The sequence below is a fragment of the Strongylocentrotus purpuratus genome, unplaced genomic scaffold (assembly GCF_000002235.5).
Source record: "Strongylocentrotus purpuratus isolate Spur 01 unplaced genomic scaffold, Spur_5.0 spur5_scaffold_14, whole genome shotgun sequence".
NCBI lineage: Eukaryota > Metazoa > Echinodermata > Echinoidea > Camarodonta > Strongylocentrotidae > Strongylocentrotus > Strongylocentrotus purpuratus.
In genome coordinates, this window is record NW_022145599.1 from 14,230,416 (window position 1) to 14,247,719 (window position 17,304).

The following is a 17,304-nucleotide window of genomic DNA, read 5'->3' on the forward strand; positions in this document are numbered from 1 at the left end:
TATGAAGGTATACCTGTTCTATGGGAATGAATAAGGGAACATTTTAAGTAATTGGTAAACTAACGTTAAGTTTCAAAAATATGTAACAATCTCAATCTTGGAAAGGTTAATAACACTCAAGCTAGTCTTTGCTAGATTTCGCCCCCCCCCCCTATTTTTTTCTCTCTCTCTCTCTCTCTCTCTCTCTCTCTCTCTCTCTCTCTCTCTCTCTCCCACTCTCTCTCTCTCTGCCTCAATATATCGCACAACAGTAATCTGCATCCCCTTTTAACATTAATTGTATGAATATTTAAAATGAAAGTTCTACCATATATGCATATTGATTCTTTACAGGGAGATGAGCTAAATGATATTAAGGGGGATAATAATTTATTGATTATACTCAGAGAATTTGTAAATAGGAGATACTAGGGTATGGTCAATTAAAAATTAAATCCCTTGGAGCCAAAAACAGTTTTTACCCCATCCAGGGGGGGGGGGGGGGGGAACATGTTCAACACCAAAATAAAACTTCTCTTTCTTAGGGAATTTCGTTTTCACCCGAGCTGTAAAAATATGCTTATTTGTAACCGCTATTTTAATGCACAATACTTTCGTCGTTTTATCAAGGTTTTATCTGTCATAATCACATTTATAAGAAGTATGCTTTTTTTCTCTCTGTAATGTCGCCCCCATTGCCTGATGGCGCAACAAGTAAACAACGGCCCACGTATAGTGCACTGCCTGCACCTGCACCGCACCCGATCTTTGGAAACGAGGTTGTTGATTTGGTATACGATACATCATTTATTTGTCTAAGCTGAATTCGGAGAAAAGACGTCAGAAACATGATTGTTTTTACTGTTTTTCATGGATCAGCTGATCCTATGCCACGTTATTTTAATAAACTTTGCAAACATCGTGGACTGTAGATGTGTGCTTTATCATCATAATTAAATGTTTTCGTCGGGAAAAGGTAGAAACTGATCTGCATAATTTTTGCTTGTGTACGGAAGAGCTGTTCTGCTCCTCAAGCGCACTGGGGCTCCAGCGGAAGGCTGTGGCATCGACAGGCCGTAATTGCTCCGTAAGCTGTATTGGAAAATTCGCTGTGCGACTGAGCTGAGCTGTGTACTGCAACATTCATTCTGAATCCTGACTCATCTCACTAGGATAACCATGGTTTGATCATCATTTATTAATCAGTCTACATAACTTTTTATAAGACTTTGGGTTGTTTCCAGGCGGGTGTAAAACTTCACCGAAGTTATGGAGAGTCCTCCCAGTTCTCCATCTGCACGATCGTATGATTATTTGCTGAAGTTTCTCCTGGTTGGCGACAGTGATGTTGGGAAAGGTGAAATCATGGGAAGGTTGGAAGACAGTGACAGTGAACCTGGATCACCATATTATGGCAATATTGCCGCAACAGGTATGTTTAAGTATTGATTTTTAAATGTGTCAAATGTTATTCAATTTAACGTTAGACCTAGATCTACATGTAGAGTCTAGACTCTATGTGAAAATGAAATAAATGTGAATTTAAAAAAATGATGTTCGACAAGGTCTGAAGTTTGATGATGTTAATGTTATTGTTAATATGAGTAGACTCTATGAAACAGCCAGATTGAGTTCATTTTTGTGAAGACTGAAGTCGAAGAAGAAAAAAAGAGGGGAGCAGAATTCTGCAGAAGGTGTATTATATACATTTAAGTAGATCCTTGCCATTTGATTGGTTGGTCACATGATATTCAATAAATAATCTATTGAACGACTATGTCATTGAGCATGCATTTTTGGTTATAACTTATACTGTTTGTGCGACCAGTATTATTTGCTGTACACTGTAGTTGTGATGTCGCACTGCAGCACAACCTTTCACACGTAAATTCACAAGCAGACGACCAGGGTCATCATGGCGGCCAGTATAAACAACAATTTTGCGCTGTTAAACGATGTTGTTACTTAAAACAAATAATGAATCATGAATATTTTTCATTAGTTCAATAGTGTGTATATTTTCATGAGTTGAAAGATTAACGTTCTCTTCAACTCATGAAAATACTGCATTGTTGAATAGAACGTTAATCTTTCAACTCGTGAAAATACTCGCACTATTGAACTCATAAACATCATTATTTGTATAAATAGTGGATGCAGAACAAACTACACATACATTGTACAGTGTCAATTACCCACGTGTACAGTATACTGTACAGTACATGTACATGTACGTGTGAAGCAACCGTCTGATATTGATAATCATTTGAAAGTAATTTTATCTGTCTCAAAGTAAAACTATCTTTGTTAAAAACTAGACATTTCACCAATTTCAAATTTATTTTCAAATTCTTTAAAAAAATTGTAAGCATGATGTAAAAACCATGATATTAATTTGATTCATATGTATCTCATCGGAGATATACAAGTATTAAAGATGGAGCAGTATTATTATGTAAATTAGTATGATTTCAAAGTTTGTTGTTAAGATTTGTACATCTCCTCGGGTTTGTAAATTTGTTTTTCCATACATGTAGTTACATTGCTTTTTTGCAAAATATATGGTTAGATTAATTTAAAAAAAAATGAAAGTTGAGATGGAGAAGAACTAATAATTCATCTCAGAAATTACATTGTAACATGCAGTGTCATGAAATTTATAGAATTTGGCTCTGATTGCTTATTACACATACATGTATGACATGTAGAAACTACATGTACATGTACATGTAGTTTCTGTCTGGGATTCTCAATGACAGAAAATCGGTGCACTGAATTAGTTTTAGGGGTTTAAATCACAGCCATGATAACAAAATATAAAATGAATACAAATTCAAAAATCACACACAAATTTCACAAACATGCAACATTATATGATGAATTAATCAGTAAAGCAAAACTAAAAAAAGAAAGTCCAACTTTGTCATCAAATTAATTTAAATGAAAGCAGAAAATGAGAGTTCAGATAGTTTGGGAATAAATAATACAAGTTAAAGAAAGTAAGAATTTTTTAATTCTACTGGTTTGTTTTTGGAGTTCAGTGTACTCTCCATTAATTTTTTTAACACAATTAATGAAATATATTTCTGTTCTCCAAAGAAAATATGTTTTACATACATGTACATCTACCCATCAGAAGCAGCTGAATTGATGGGTTTCTCTCTTTCTATCCGCCTTTCTTTTTCTTTTTCATGAAAAGTGGTATTTTTTATTTTCTTTACATAATAAATGGAAAGTATGTTGCTAACTAGTGAGATCTTAGATTGCAAGTGAGATTTTAGATAAGATTAGCTATTTAGTCAATGCTCAAAGCTGTCAAGAATTTATGAAATCCTATTGTTTGTTTTCTATCAATTATCTCAGACTTCAATGACTTGTTCGTCTCATATTAATTTGAAATTGGGATGTTCATCTTCTTTGAAGATTTACAATTATAAATAGGTTTGATGCCAGTATTATACACTGTACATACATGTACATGTATAAATGTAGGCTGCATTTATGAAAGGTTTTGAGACAATTGATAGTCATAGTCAGGACCTTATTGTAATCCCACACATTGTTGTAAAGGTTGATATTCTATTAATTATAACTTGGAAATATGGAGATGTGAACAATAACAAATACCTTGACATCTATGAAAAAAAAGGGTAGCCCTTCAATACACATTCTGTAGTCATTAGATGATAATGATATACACATGTAACCTCGTTTTTGCTTGCCCTCTCTTGCATGATCTTCATGTACACATTCTACAGTCCGTCCATAAAAAGAATTCAGATCTAATCTGAATTGTGCGTCTGTGATCTGGACTGATTGTTCACATCCTGTTGTTCTCTCCCAGAGCTACCAAAATATCTCGAGGACGGACGGAGAGTGAGCAGGACCTCAAGAATTGTTAGAATAGACTTGAACTTTTCTTCTGATAATTAATTGATTAGACAGAAGCTATTTTGAGACCAGGCCTCTATTTTTAGATCAATATTCTTACAACTGTAAATTGCTTTTTTTAAGAGTGCATTAGTCTGCAGAGAAGCAGTAACTTAAATTTCAAAGAGGGAAATTATGAAGGCTAATGTATTTCTTTTTATATTCATGAGGGCATTTTCCAGATGTTATGAGGTACATTTACTACATGTACAGCACATCCACACATTTGCTCACATCTCCACTTGCCCCCTGCTTTGGCTGCAAACATCCACAAATCAAAATAAATGCTAATTAATACATTATATCATGTTTGATAGTGTACACAACTCAATGACTCACAAGAAGAAAGAAAGTAAAGTACATAAACAAAATGTGGATTTAGCAAAGATACTGTACGGTTGATCATTGATGCAATGTAAACATGATCCCAATTGTGTACCGGTACATGTATGTGAAGGCAATATTGTCATCCTTGAATGCATGACATGAAACTCTAAATGAATTTCATTACAAACATTCTCATTAGATATTGATTTTTGATGATGGTCTGTGGATGAGGGCAAGGTTTTACATTCTTTAAAAATTATTGGCATGACATTGAACCTGCATTGTATATTGATGTGTTTAACAATGTGAACAATACTCTTTTTGTTTGTTTTAATTTTCAACTAGTACTGTACATACTCAAAGTCTCAAAGTAATAAGGTCTCCTGTAAAAGAGATAGAGAGAGGGAGAGAGAGAGAGAGTGGGGGAGGGGGGGGGGGGAGGTATAGGCATCTACAAGAATGACGTGTACATGTACATGTACATTGTACATGTACATGTATGTACAGTAGGTGTGTTTTGATGAAAATAAAATTTATATTTCTACAGTTTGTGCTACATGCATACATGTACAAGTCATGTGCAATATGATGATATGAACTGTATGATATGAACACATTTTGAGCCTAACAAAAATACAAGTTGACCTCAACTTGAGTGACCCCTCAAAAAGAGGTTAACAAAACACAGACCTCAGCTAAAACGGCTCTCCTGTCAAGTTTGCATTGTAGGCCTACAGGGAAACAAGAAGGCTAAAAATACAACATTGTTCTACTGTAAACTGGATTGACTGAAATCAATTGACCTAATTTTCTACAGGTTTCTTTGTGTTTGTTGTAGCTTTTTTGTTTCTTTCTTTGGAGGTTTGCAATCAGGGATGGTATGACTTGAAACAACACAGCATAGCTGATGGCAAATCATATGTTGGTTTTAGTTTTCAATACAAAAATAATGAAAGTTGTGCCAAGTTTGAGTTACCATAGCTACTGCAAATTAAGCTACATTTATAAATAGATCAAAGATAATGTCAGAGCCAAAAGATTTTTTTGAATAATTAATTAATTAAAATGTTTAAAGCAAACAAACAAACACTCTCTCCAAGTACATGTACATGTACATGTACATGTACATGTACATGTTGATAGGCATACATGTACATAAAGCTACTTTTACAAAATGTTAGGCATGCAATAGACTGTTATACATGCATGCAAGACTGGTTTAGAATGTACATAATTATGTATCTCATTCTCTATGTGTATTTACAACACTGATTTATCAAAGTGATTACAGATTAAATCTTTGAATGTGAACAGAGTTGTAAGTCGGCAAGATTGGCAAATGTATCTCTGTGTCGATTTACAATACTGATTTAATCAAAGTGATTGACAGAGTGCATCTGTGAATGTTAACAGAGCTGAAAGTCAGCATGATACAACTGATGAGTGTATCATGTGTGCTGACTATACAAGGCGGTCATGTGTTCTGGGCAATGTTACATTTGTCAGCCAATAAAATATTCCTATGGTTCCCTTGTCATGAACAGATGACAGCACAGTTGGTCATCTCTGTGAGCACAAAGATGGGAAATACCAAGAAGGAAAATAATTGGGAGCTGGAAATACAACACACTGTTGCTCATGTCATGAAGATGAAGTCAGCTTGTTAGACAATTGACCATACTGTAGTACATGTAGGGATTGCACTGAACAAGATGTTCTGCACAACAGTGCAAAATTGTGTAGAATTGGCCGAATGGGTTAACATAATAGCTGACGTGTATTAAAGGGAAAGTCCACCCCCAAAATAAGGGCTTTCATCGAAAGGGTGCGGTGCGGCGCGGCGCGGTGTGGTGTGCTCAACGCACCCATTCGATAAAAGGCCCCCCGCTTTTCTCGAAAGGGTGCGTTGAGAGCGGAGTACCGTTTTAACACACCCTTTCGATAAAAGCGGGGGGTCTTTTCTCGAAAGGGTGCGTCGACTAGTCTTTCGCATCAGTCGTTTAAAATGAGGATCTAGGACAGAAGGTAATAGTTGCCAATTTAAGTATATCGAAAATGTATTAAATAAAATGGAATGGTCTTGATTACAGAGTGTTCTCTTTCGTTATTACTATGTTGATAGGGAGACAGAGAGAAGGAAAAAGGGGAAAGGGAAAGGGAAGATAAAAGGAAAGAAAGAAGAAGAAGAAGAAAAGAGGGAAACGGGGGGGGGGGCGAAGGGCTCTTGGCTCCTCCTCACCCCCCCCCCCCCCCCCCGCCAAAAAATTAATGAGAGAGAGAGAGAAGGGAAAGGGAAAGAAAATATAAAAGGAAAGAAAGAAGAGGAAGAAGGAAAGAGGGAAACGGGGGAAAAGCGAAAGGCTCTTACCTCCCCCCCCCCCGCCAATAAAATAAATAGGAGAGAGAGAGAGAGAGAGAGAAGGGAAAGGGAAAGAAAATATAAAAGGAAAGAAAGAAGAAGAAGAAGGAAAGAGGGAAACGGAGGAAGGGCGAAAGGCTCTTACCTACACCCCCCGCCCCCTCCCGCCAAAAAAAATAAATAAGAGAGAGAAGGGAGAGGGAAAGAAAGAGGAAAAAGAATAAGAAGAAAAGAGGGAAACGGGGGCGAAAGGCTCTTGCCCTCCCCCCCCCCCCCGCCAAAAATAAATAAGAGAGAGAGAGAGAGAGAAGGGAGAGGGAAAAAGAAAATATAAAAGGAAAGAAAGAAGAGGAAGAAGAAGAAAAGAGGGAAACGGGAGAAGGGCGGAGGACTCTTGCCTCCTCCCCCCCCCCCGCCAAAAATAAATAAGAGAGAGAGAGAGAGAGAGAGATTTGAAAGCGAAAGGGAAAGAGAATATAAAAGGAAAGAAGAAAGAGGAAGAAGAAGAAAAGAGGGAAACGGGGGAAGGGCGGAGGACTCTTGCCTCCCCCCCCCCCCGCCAAAAAATAAATCAGAGAGAGAGATTAGAAAGCGAAAGGGAAAGAGATGATAAAAGGAAAGAAAGAAGAGGAAAAAGGAAAGAAGAAAAGAGGGACACGGGGGCGAAGGGCTCTTGCCATCCCCCCCCCCCCCGCCAAAAATAAATACGAAAGAGAGAGAGAGAGAGAGAGAGAGAGAGAGAAGGGAGAGGGAATAGGAAAATATAAAACGAAAGTAAGAAGAGGAACAAGGAAAGAGGGAAACGGGGGAAGGGCGGAGGACTCTCGCCTCCCCCCTCCCGCCAAAAAAAAAATCAGAGAGAGAGAAGGGAAAGGGAAAGGGAAAGAGAAGATAAAAGGAAAGAAAGAAGAGGGAAAAGAAGAAACGAGGGACACGGGGGCGAAGGGCTCTTGCCCTCCCCCCCCCCCCCGCCAAAAAAATAAATAAGAGAGAGAAGGGAAATGGAAAGGGAAAGATAATATAAAAGGAAATAAAGAAGAGGAAGAAGAATAAAAGAGGGAAACGGGGGAAGGGCGGAGGACACTTGCCTCCCCCACCCCCCCCCCCCCGCCAAAAAATAAATAAGAGAGAGAGAGAGAGATTTGAAAGCGAAAGGGAAAGAGAATATAAAAGGAAATAAAGAAGAGGAAGAAGAATTCGTGTCCTGCCAGTGTCACAAATAGATATAAAAATATGCTCATCTGACGATAATTTGATGTATAAAACCCCTCACCTTCTTGGGGCTCCGCTCCTTGGATCCAACACCAATTTGTGTCCTGCCAGTGTCACAAATAGATATAAAAATATGCTCATCTGACCGTTATTTATTGCCCAAAACTCCTGAGCTTCTGGGGGCTCCGCCTCCTGTACCCAACACCAAATTGTGTCCTGCCACTGTCACAAATAAGGTATAAAATTATGCTCATCCGACGTTAATTTTGATGTTTAATACCCCTGAGCTTCTGAGGGCTCCGCCCTGTGACAAAAACGTGTAAAAAAACACGTTAATTTTACCGTTTTGGGGAGATAGGCCCCCCCCCCCTCCCTGGCGTTCAAGGGGTGGGGGGGGGGGGGGGTGGTACGATTTTTCAAATTTTCGAGGGCCCCAAAAAAGATTAGTGCTCTCTAGTAATTTCGCGACTACTCCGGAACCGCGGCAGATATAAAGTTTTTCTTTCATGACTTTTTTCTTTCGAGTCTTACGCATCTTTTGAAACATTTTTTTTTGTTGAAAATTGGACGTATAGTTGCGGAGTCACGTGACCTTTTGTTTTTGCATGTCAGCCCTAAAATCGCTCATTTTTGTGATTTATGTACCAAACATATGGAAATACCATTTATTCTTTTAAAAAAAGAGAAAACATTGGTTATTTGGTCTTGTTTCAAGTTAATGTGTTTGTTTTTGGGTCAAAATAGTTGAAGTGTGCTTAGAAATGAAATAAAACAACAAAAACAATGTAATACATAAATACAAATTATCAAAACAAGAGATAACATGGGGATAAACTGGCTCTTCCAACTTTGTTGTCGTATTATTATTCTAACGAATGTATGTAGTGAAAAAGAACGCTTGAATATGAATTATATATGATTTATGGGTAAAAATGTGAATTCTCTGATCTTGTTTGCATAAATTACCATAAATATGCAAATGAGTGAATTTTTCAAAAAAATGAAATTACCATAGTTTTTTTATACACTTCACTTGACATGCATGCACATTTTCGCGGCGATCGGCTGTAAAACGGCCGAGATCTAAGAGGGGGACCCCCCCCCCCCCCCCCCACCCTCAAGTCTACTCCAATCACATTGAAAAAAAAGTATGACTTAAATCATCTCTCTCATCATTATACCGCTATAGTATTCATGTTTTTAATATTATTTATTGTCCTTCCATTAAACAAGTTCATAGAGAAAATACTTATCTCTCTGCAACATTAAAAAAGAATCTTCATTGATATGTCTTAATTTGTATTGATAGCCTTGTGGTCGCCAACAGTGGCGTAGGTAGGGGCGCCTCTAAAGGGGGGTGTGGGGGTGCGACACCCCCCCCCCCCCCACCTGTCAGGATATTGTCGGTAAAATTGCGCTGCCGTCGGGAAAAAAAGAAAAGGGGGAGAGGAAAAAAGAGAGGGAAAGGGAAAGAAAAGAAGAAAAAAAAGAAAAAGAAAAGAAAGAAAGAGAAAAACGAAAAAGAGGGAGAATAGGAAAGAAAGGAAAAAAAGAAAAGAAAGGAGGCAAGAGCCCTTTGCCCCCGTTTCCTTCTTTTCTTCTTCTTCCTCTTCTTTCTTTCCTTTTATCTTCTCTTTCCCTTTCCTTCTCTCTCTCTCTCTCTCTCTCTCTTATTTATTTTTTGGCAAGGCGGGGGGAGGCAAGAGCCCTTCGCCCCCGTTTCCCTCTTTTCTTCTTATTCTTCTTCCTCTTCTTTCTTTCCTTTTATCTTCTCTTTCCCTTTCCCTTCTCTCTCTATCTCTTATTTATTTTTTGGCGGGCGGTGGGGAGGGAGGAGGCAAGAGCCTTTCGCCCTTCCCACGTTTCCCTCTTTCCTTCTTATTCCTCTTCTTTCTTTCCTTTTATATTTTCTTTCCCTTTCCCTTCTCTCTCTCTCTCTCTCTCTTATTTATTTTTTTGGCGGGGGGGGGGGGTAAGAGCCCTTCGCCCTTCCAACGTTTCCCTCTTTCCTTCTTATTCCTCTTCTTTCTTTCCTTTTATATTTTCTTTCCCTTTCCCTTCTCTCTCTCTCTCTCTATTATTTATTTTTGGCGGGGGTGGGGGGGGGGAGGGGGAAGGCAAGAGCCCTTCGCCCTTCCCCCGTTTCCCTCTTTCCTTCTTATTCCTCTTCTTTCTTTCCCTTTCCCTTCTCTCTCTCTTATTTATTTTTTTGGCGGGGGGGTGGTAAGAGCCTTTCGCCCTTCCCACGTTTCCCTCTTTCCTTCTTCCTCTTCTTTCTTTCCTTTTATATTTTCTTTCCCTTTCTCTTTCCCTTCTCTCTCTCTTATTTATTTTTGGCGGGGGTGGGGGGAGGGGGGAGGCAAGAGCCCTTCGTTCTTCCCCCGTTTCCCTCTTTCCTTCTTAATCCTCTTCTTTCTTTCCCTTTCCCTTCTCTCTCTTATTTATTTTTTTGGCGGGAGGGGGAGGGCAAGAGCCCTTCGCCCCCGTTTCCCTCTTTTCTTCTTATTCTTTTTCCTCTTCTTTCTTTCCTTTTAGATTTTCTTTTCCTCTCCCTTCTCTCTCTTATTTATTTTTTTGGCGGAAGGGGGCGGGGGGGGGGGGTAGGTAAGAGCCTTTCGCCCTTCCTCCGTTTCCCTCTTTCCTTCTTCTTCTTATTTCTATTGCCTTTTATATTTTCTTTCCCTTTCCCTTCTCTCTCTCTCTTATTTATTTTTTGGCGGGGAGGGGGGTGAGGAGAAGGCAAGAGCCCTGCGCCCCCCCCCCCGTTTCCCTCTTTTCTTCTTATTCTTCTTTCTTTCCTTTTATCTTCCCTTTCCCTTTCCCCTTTTTCCTTCTCTCTGTCTCCCCCATCAACATAGTAATAACGAAAGAGACCATGCTCTGTAATCAAGACCATACCATTTTATTTAATACATTTTCGATATACTTAAATTGGCAACTATTACCTTCTGTCCCAGATCCTCATTTTAAACGACTGATGCGAAAGACTAGTCGACGCACCCTTTCGAGAAAAGACCCCCCGCTTTTATCGAAAGGGTGTGTTAAAACGGTGCTCCGCTCTCAACGCACCCTTTCGAGAAAAGCGGGGGGCCTTTTATCGAATGGGTGCGTTGAGCACACCACACCGCGCCGCACCGCACCGCACCCTTTCGATGAAAGCCCAAAATAAGTTTGTTTCGATAGAGGCAGAATAATAAGAAAATCAGGTGAGTGACAGTTTGAGCAAATTCTGAATGAAAATAAGAAAGTTATGAATTATTGAAGTTGTGATCAATCAAATACAAATTGGCAACTCTGTGACTTATTATACAAGCTCTCCTTCATTTGCTTTGTGCATAATATTCCATCAAATCATGTTTTCTTCGTTATTGATGACGGAATATATATTTGTTCCTTGCAGGGGGAGTATAGAAACATATTTGCAATTATTATATTTAGGGTGCATGTATGGTTGAAATTTTTCTTGAGGGAAAATGAAAATTTTAGATTTTTTTAGTACTGAGCAAATAGAAGTTGAGCTCGCATGATACGTCATAGAGTTGCCAATTTGTGTTTGATTGATCACAACTTCAAAAATCCTAACTTCCTTATTTTTAATCAGAATTTGCTCAAACTTTCACTGACTTGTTTCTCTCATTTTTCTACTCCTATTAAAACTAACTTAATTTCAGGGTGGACTTCCCCTTTAATGTACCGGTAGGCTTTCATTTTCGATGTACCCGTATACTGTATGTACACAATGTAATGTACATGTACACTAACAGGCCATTATGTTGATTGGGATTTCTAATTTCCACATTTCTCTCCATTTCTCTCCATTATTGTGTACAACATTGATGTGTTGTACAGTGTATATAAATGTAATATACATGTACATGTACAACACATATTGTGGCAAGGGATCAACATTTAATTCAATTGGGACACATGGGCTGCTACCTACTGGACAAGCGAAATCTTGTCTGGACCCTCAAACTTTCAAGATTACATGTAGTATGTAGAGCTCATGCATACAGACCTATAATTTTTATTTTTTAAACAAACAAACAAACATACCTTGTAGACCCCCCCCCCCCTCCAAAATAGAGTTAGTATGGATCCCTAGTCCTACCATTGTAGCTGACAGCATACTTTTGTACCATACATCCCACAGTGACCCCAGGACTAATGAAATCTTGTCTTTCCATCCAGTGACAAGATAGTAGTAATGATTTTTCTTCTCCCTTGCCATGCCTAACAGTTGCTCCAGGCTTGTTTGAGGATCATGGCTCAGCATGGTGCACAGGTTGATATCACTACATGTAGATTGACAGGATTCAATGATGGATCGCCTTGTTATGAAATCCTGAATGCCTACATGTAGCCTGAACACATATCATCTGTTCAGATTTCAGAGCCAGAAGGGCGTTAACTCTGTGTTAAAGTATAGGCTAGGCTGGCTAGCTCTAAACAAGATGAAATGTCTCTTTTTTTTCTTTCTTTTTTGCCCTTCTTTTCGCACCTTGATCATTCAATTAAAATGGATAATGGGGCTATATAAATCTCATGTATTATTATTATTATTATTATTATTATTATTATTAAAAATGGCTGTAATGCATAGACGAATATGTGGAAAAATACATGAAGTAGTTTATTGCCCCGTAGGTTACATATACGTACAAGTACAAGGAGTCTTTATATTTGTTTTATTGAGGTACTTAACATGTATTAAAAATTATTGTATTACCCTTACACTGTACATTTATCGTAAAAAAAACATTTACAGTACATGTACATTTAGGTGCAGGGAGTATTAGATTTTATGCAGTCACAAAATGTCATCGTGCATTCTTCCGACTAAAGCCCTACTGTATATTATCTGCTGTTTAATCCCAAGAAGCCCTAGCTGTATCATCCTACATGTATACTCCCAAAGAATTTGTTAAATGTATTTTAGGGATCATTATAGCTGGCAAGGTCATGTAAATATTGTCCTGCTTTCATGCATGGCATAATTTATAGCTGGTTGGATTCAAGCCTACCAGCCCCTGCCAGTTACAATAAATCAACCAGCATTTCAACCATACAAATACGGGAGTCTTTATAGTTGGAAGCAATTGCCATTCTTTTATGGGGAGGGGGGGGGGTGGAAGGGGGTATGTGGGCCTGGTGGGGGCACTGCTACTCTTTTCAATTGTCTCATATTTGTAAAAGCTTGTAAACACACATATAGTTGGTGTTAAGTAAAAAAAAATTAAAAAAAATCAACAACTAAATATCAGCCAATATTTAATCCTTATCAAATACAATTTACCTGCTATACACTGTAGTGCATGTTCCTGTGCAGATACAAAGCACTTCACTAATTTACAAACAAAAACATCAAAGTCTACAATTTGGCTACATTCTACTGTATGTGATGTTGACATTGCTTTTTTTTCAGTGGAAAGTATTCCCTTTTTGAAGGAGTATGAATAAAATTGTTGTAATTTGAATTAAATCTAATTTGTATTGTACATGTACAGTACATGTAGTTTACACTGGATTTGTGAGATACTGTATGTGAGAAGTCATTAATTCATTTGTGCAGTCAGTAATTTGCTATTGAAATATCTTGCCCATCTAGAGCATGTTCTCTCCTCCCATTTTCAACCTGTACTTGTAAGTTGACTATACTTCTTTTTACAAATTGAATTTAAAATCTCTTTAACTGCTTTACCAACTAACGACTGTTGAGTCATTCATTTTATAACCCCCACTCATCAAATCAGTATTCTGACACAGTCCCCGTCCTTCCAACCCCAGCTTTTAGCCTTTACCTCTGACAATTCCATGTACGCCATGGAATGTCTAATTACTTCCAATCCTCTACATGTGCCTAGTACCCAGACATTTTAACGGGGACAAGTGGAGTTAATTACTCATTAATGACCCGTCAGGGTATTGGAGCAAGGTTCCTAATGATTTCAAAACAGAACAAATGAAGAGTGAAGGTTCCTCCTTGGGTGGTCAGCTTTTAGTTGTATTGCGAATGAAGGAAACAAAAGAACATGATGGAGAAGGAGGAGGAGAAGAAAAAGAAGACGGGGAAGGAAATAGAGATGTAGATGGAGAAGAAGATGAAGAAAGAGAAGAAGGAGAAGGAAAAAGAGGAGGAGGGGGAGGTGAAATGGTGAAAATTGTTTGTTTTGTGAATTTCACGCCACCAAATAAATCAATGGCAACTTGATTGTTTGCATTTCATGAGGTTTTGCAGTACCATGAAAGTAGCAGTCATTAATTGTTTGCAAAAGTCTATGTCACAAGTTTGGTTTTATATTATGTTGGGGACAATGAAAGAAAAATCTATTAAACTTGTTGGGGACAAAATGATAATCATGAAGTACAATTTCCCAGTGAATAACTAGTGAAATGTTCAAGTCTTCAACCAATGTTCATGTACAATTGTACATGTCATCAAACTTCAAACAGAGCATTTGGCATTCATGAAATATGGAGTGACGTTTGATTGACCCATTAGTGTAGCCTGAAGATGGATTGGCCCCTGAGCTGAGCTGAGCTGGTTCAAGGAACTGAACACTGCCCTGTAATGGGAGCCCTTCTTCATCCAATTTAGCCTGATATGATTGGAATACCTGGCATGACATAAATTCTGTCAGATTACATTTCACTTACAGTTGTTGCTTCGTTTCTCTTCAATCCATCTTCTCTTCGTCTCCTGTCTTTTCTATTTTTGGCATATAGTTGATTGCATCTTTTTGTTTCTGCATGTACATATGCAAGTTTGTGTATATGCACTGGATATTGTCTGCTATTAAAGAGCCAAAGAAAAGCTTCTATTCAAGAGGGGAAAGAAAACTTTTAAATTGAATTTTAATCGTAAGCAGAAAACTAAAGTCTGTATTTTAAACCAGATCCTGGGTCCGAAATGATATACTTTTACAAAAAGAAACCTGGAATGTCCTTGATGCAATTGATAATTTTTACCTGCTTTACCCATCTCCTCCCCATTCATCATTTTACATGTCAACTTTAACCATGTGTACATGTATGTTTCTTTGTTTAATTGCCCTCTTATGCATGTGTGATTAATTTCTTACGGGAGTTTTATGGTTGAATAATTTAGTTTCAATTTTGTTAATCCCCAAAAAAGTTTCAGTTTTTAAAGTATGCATCTACAATTTTACGCACATTAACATTGATTGAACTCTTGTACACGTACACTTTCTATCACAGAACAATTATCTTTATTAATTATGCAATTTTCTATCTGAGTTTCTGTTTCTGTTATTTTCAATATGGAAAGAGAACGGTTGTACATGTACCAGCTGTGTGTCAGTGGCAGTAACGGCCGCCAACAATTCCGAAGAACCTTTTGAAGGAGACTTATAATCGCAGAAATTGATCCAATCATTGTTGTTTGCGGTCTGATTCTCAACTTCAAGTTCAGGAAGAAGAAAGTGTCTGGGGAAGATCAATAAATCATCACCAGTAGACTAATGATGTGTCTTGATGACATACATGTGCAAGCTGTACAACATTTAATTGTCCTTCACCCCCCCCCCCTCCCTTCCTACTCCCCCTCCCCCCTCCCCTTTTCTTTGGGACATTGGATAATTCTACATTTCAAGCACTGCATATAAATACAAATCTGTATACAGAGGCAACCCAAAAGAGACAATGGACATGTCTTTATATTATAGGGGGGTTATTTAAAAACTTGTTTGGATGTAAATCACTTTTACTGGGAAGTGGAAAGTGTAGTCTTTGTAGATAGATGGTCTTTAGATACAGTTGTACCCTTTTCACATCTATTTTTCTTAACCCCGGACTATCCTTAACCCCATACTATCCTTAACCCCATACTATTTTTTTTGCTGTTCACATCTATTTTCTTAACCCCGGACTATGTGCTTAGCCGGGGTTAAGAAATTTCACGCGATTCACACTACGTTCGCCTTAGCCCCGGACTATTCGATAGCTCATGAATATTAATGCTTTTGCTACCGCGCATGCGTAACGTGAACTGCATGCATGCGTAACGTGAACTGCATGCATAGCGCGCGATAAATGCAAATTCACGACCACACGACCACGCTGTCTGTGATTGGCTGTTGCTTAGCCCCGCTTCTCCTTAGCCCGGTTCGGATTCACACTACGCAGCTTAGCACCACAATTTCCCGGCTAACCCCGCAATTGCCCGGCTAACCCTGCTATTTTGCAGGGCCAGATAGTCCCGTACTATTTGTGGGGTTAGCCCACTTTGGCAAAACGTAATGTGAACAGAAAGCCGGCTAAAATTACCCCGGGTAATTGGTGGGGCTAAGGAAGGAATTGGTGGGGCTAAGAGCCCCCTTAGCCCCACCTATTTCCCGGGGTTAAGCAATATTTGGTAGATGTGAAAAGGGTATATGTCACTAAAGACGTTTTGAATGTACAACAATGTACAACAATATTGATCAAACTAGCTTGAAACATTGGTGAACCCAAGAATAACAATGGATGGACTTGTAAATATACGTACTACAATGTCCATGTTATGTACGTGTATTCTACAAATTCTATGATCCTCTGTAATTCACACGACCTGACTGTGTATTTTCAGTGGTTGCATCTCCACACTTGGGTTACCATGACAATGTAATATGAAACTGCCAATTTTTATGCTCCACGTGAATGACCTTCCGAGGGTGTTTGTAGTTGTACCACAAGATCATCCCTGCACACACATGTTCATGTCCATGAGAGCGTATGTGGTAGAATCACTGTTGCGAGCAACCAACATTATTTTTTTCTCTTCTTTTTGAGGTTTAGAGTGGGCTGCTTGTTTGATCTGAGAAAAACATGTGTCATACACTAAGTCCGAAAACTTACACTTACTTGCCTTGTTGACTTATCCCTTAGTTTTAATCTTATAAAAGAAAAATTAAGTGGATGTACATTTACATATACATGTGTAGAAGCCAAGCTGAAAATTTTAAAATTGCTTGAATCAGTGTTGCTCTCAAAAGTGTAAATACAAAATTGATTCGGCAAATCAATACATTTTTCAATCCTTTATATTTCCAGTAACAAAAAAGAAGAATATTAAAATCATTGTTTTTTTAAAACTTGTCAGATATACCATTTTGTTTTATTAATTTATTTATTGAAAAATATTAATACAGAACAACAAAAGTATTTTGTATCAAGGTTTCTATGCCGAGGTCCTGTTTGTCAAAAACCTGACAAATTAAAGTCATCACCCACTCACCTTTCCTCCCCCCCCCCCCCAAGTCTGGCAATGCTTTCTTACATCTGATTTGATGTTTATAATGTTGATGCTTTACCGACTATGAACGCAAGATATCCTCCGGAAGGGATGATGACATATCACCACCACCCCAATCAGATAATTGAGATGCCTGGAATGACTGGCAGAGATAAGTCAAGGGCTTCAGGAGATACATCATGTTTATATGGGATATGAGATATGATATTCAGATTTGGAGGAGAAGAGGACTCTGACAATGACG

At 38.3% G+C, this 17,304-nt stretch overlaps 1 protein-coding gene across 1 annotated transcript in view; it reads left to right on the top strand.

Annotated features, from left to right (window-relative positions):
* The first annotated feature begins 740 nt into the window (after positions 1-740).
* Positions 741-17,304, top strand: part of LOC580472 (ras-related protein Rab-40B) — a 54,694-nt gene continuing 38,130 nt past the window's right edge. Inside the window, exon 1 of the mRNA XM_030984261.1 lies at positions 741-1,411. Coding sequence (XP_030840121.1) covers positions 1,249-1,411 — 163 coding nt within the window. The 5' untranslated portion in view covers positions 741-1,248. The remainder of the gene's footprint in view (positions 1,412-17,304) is intronic.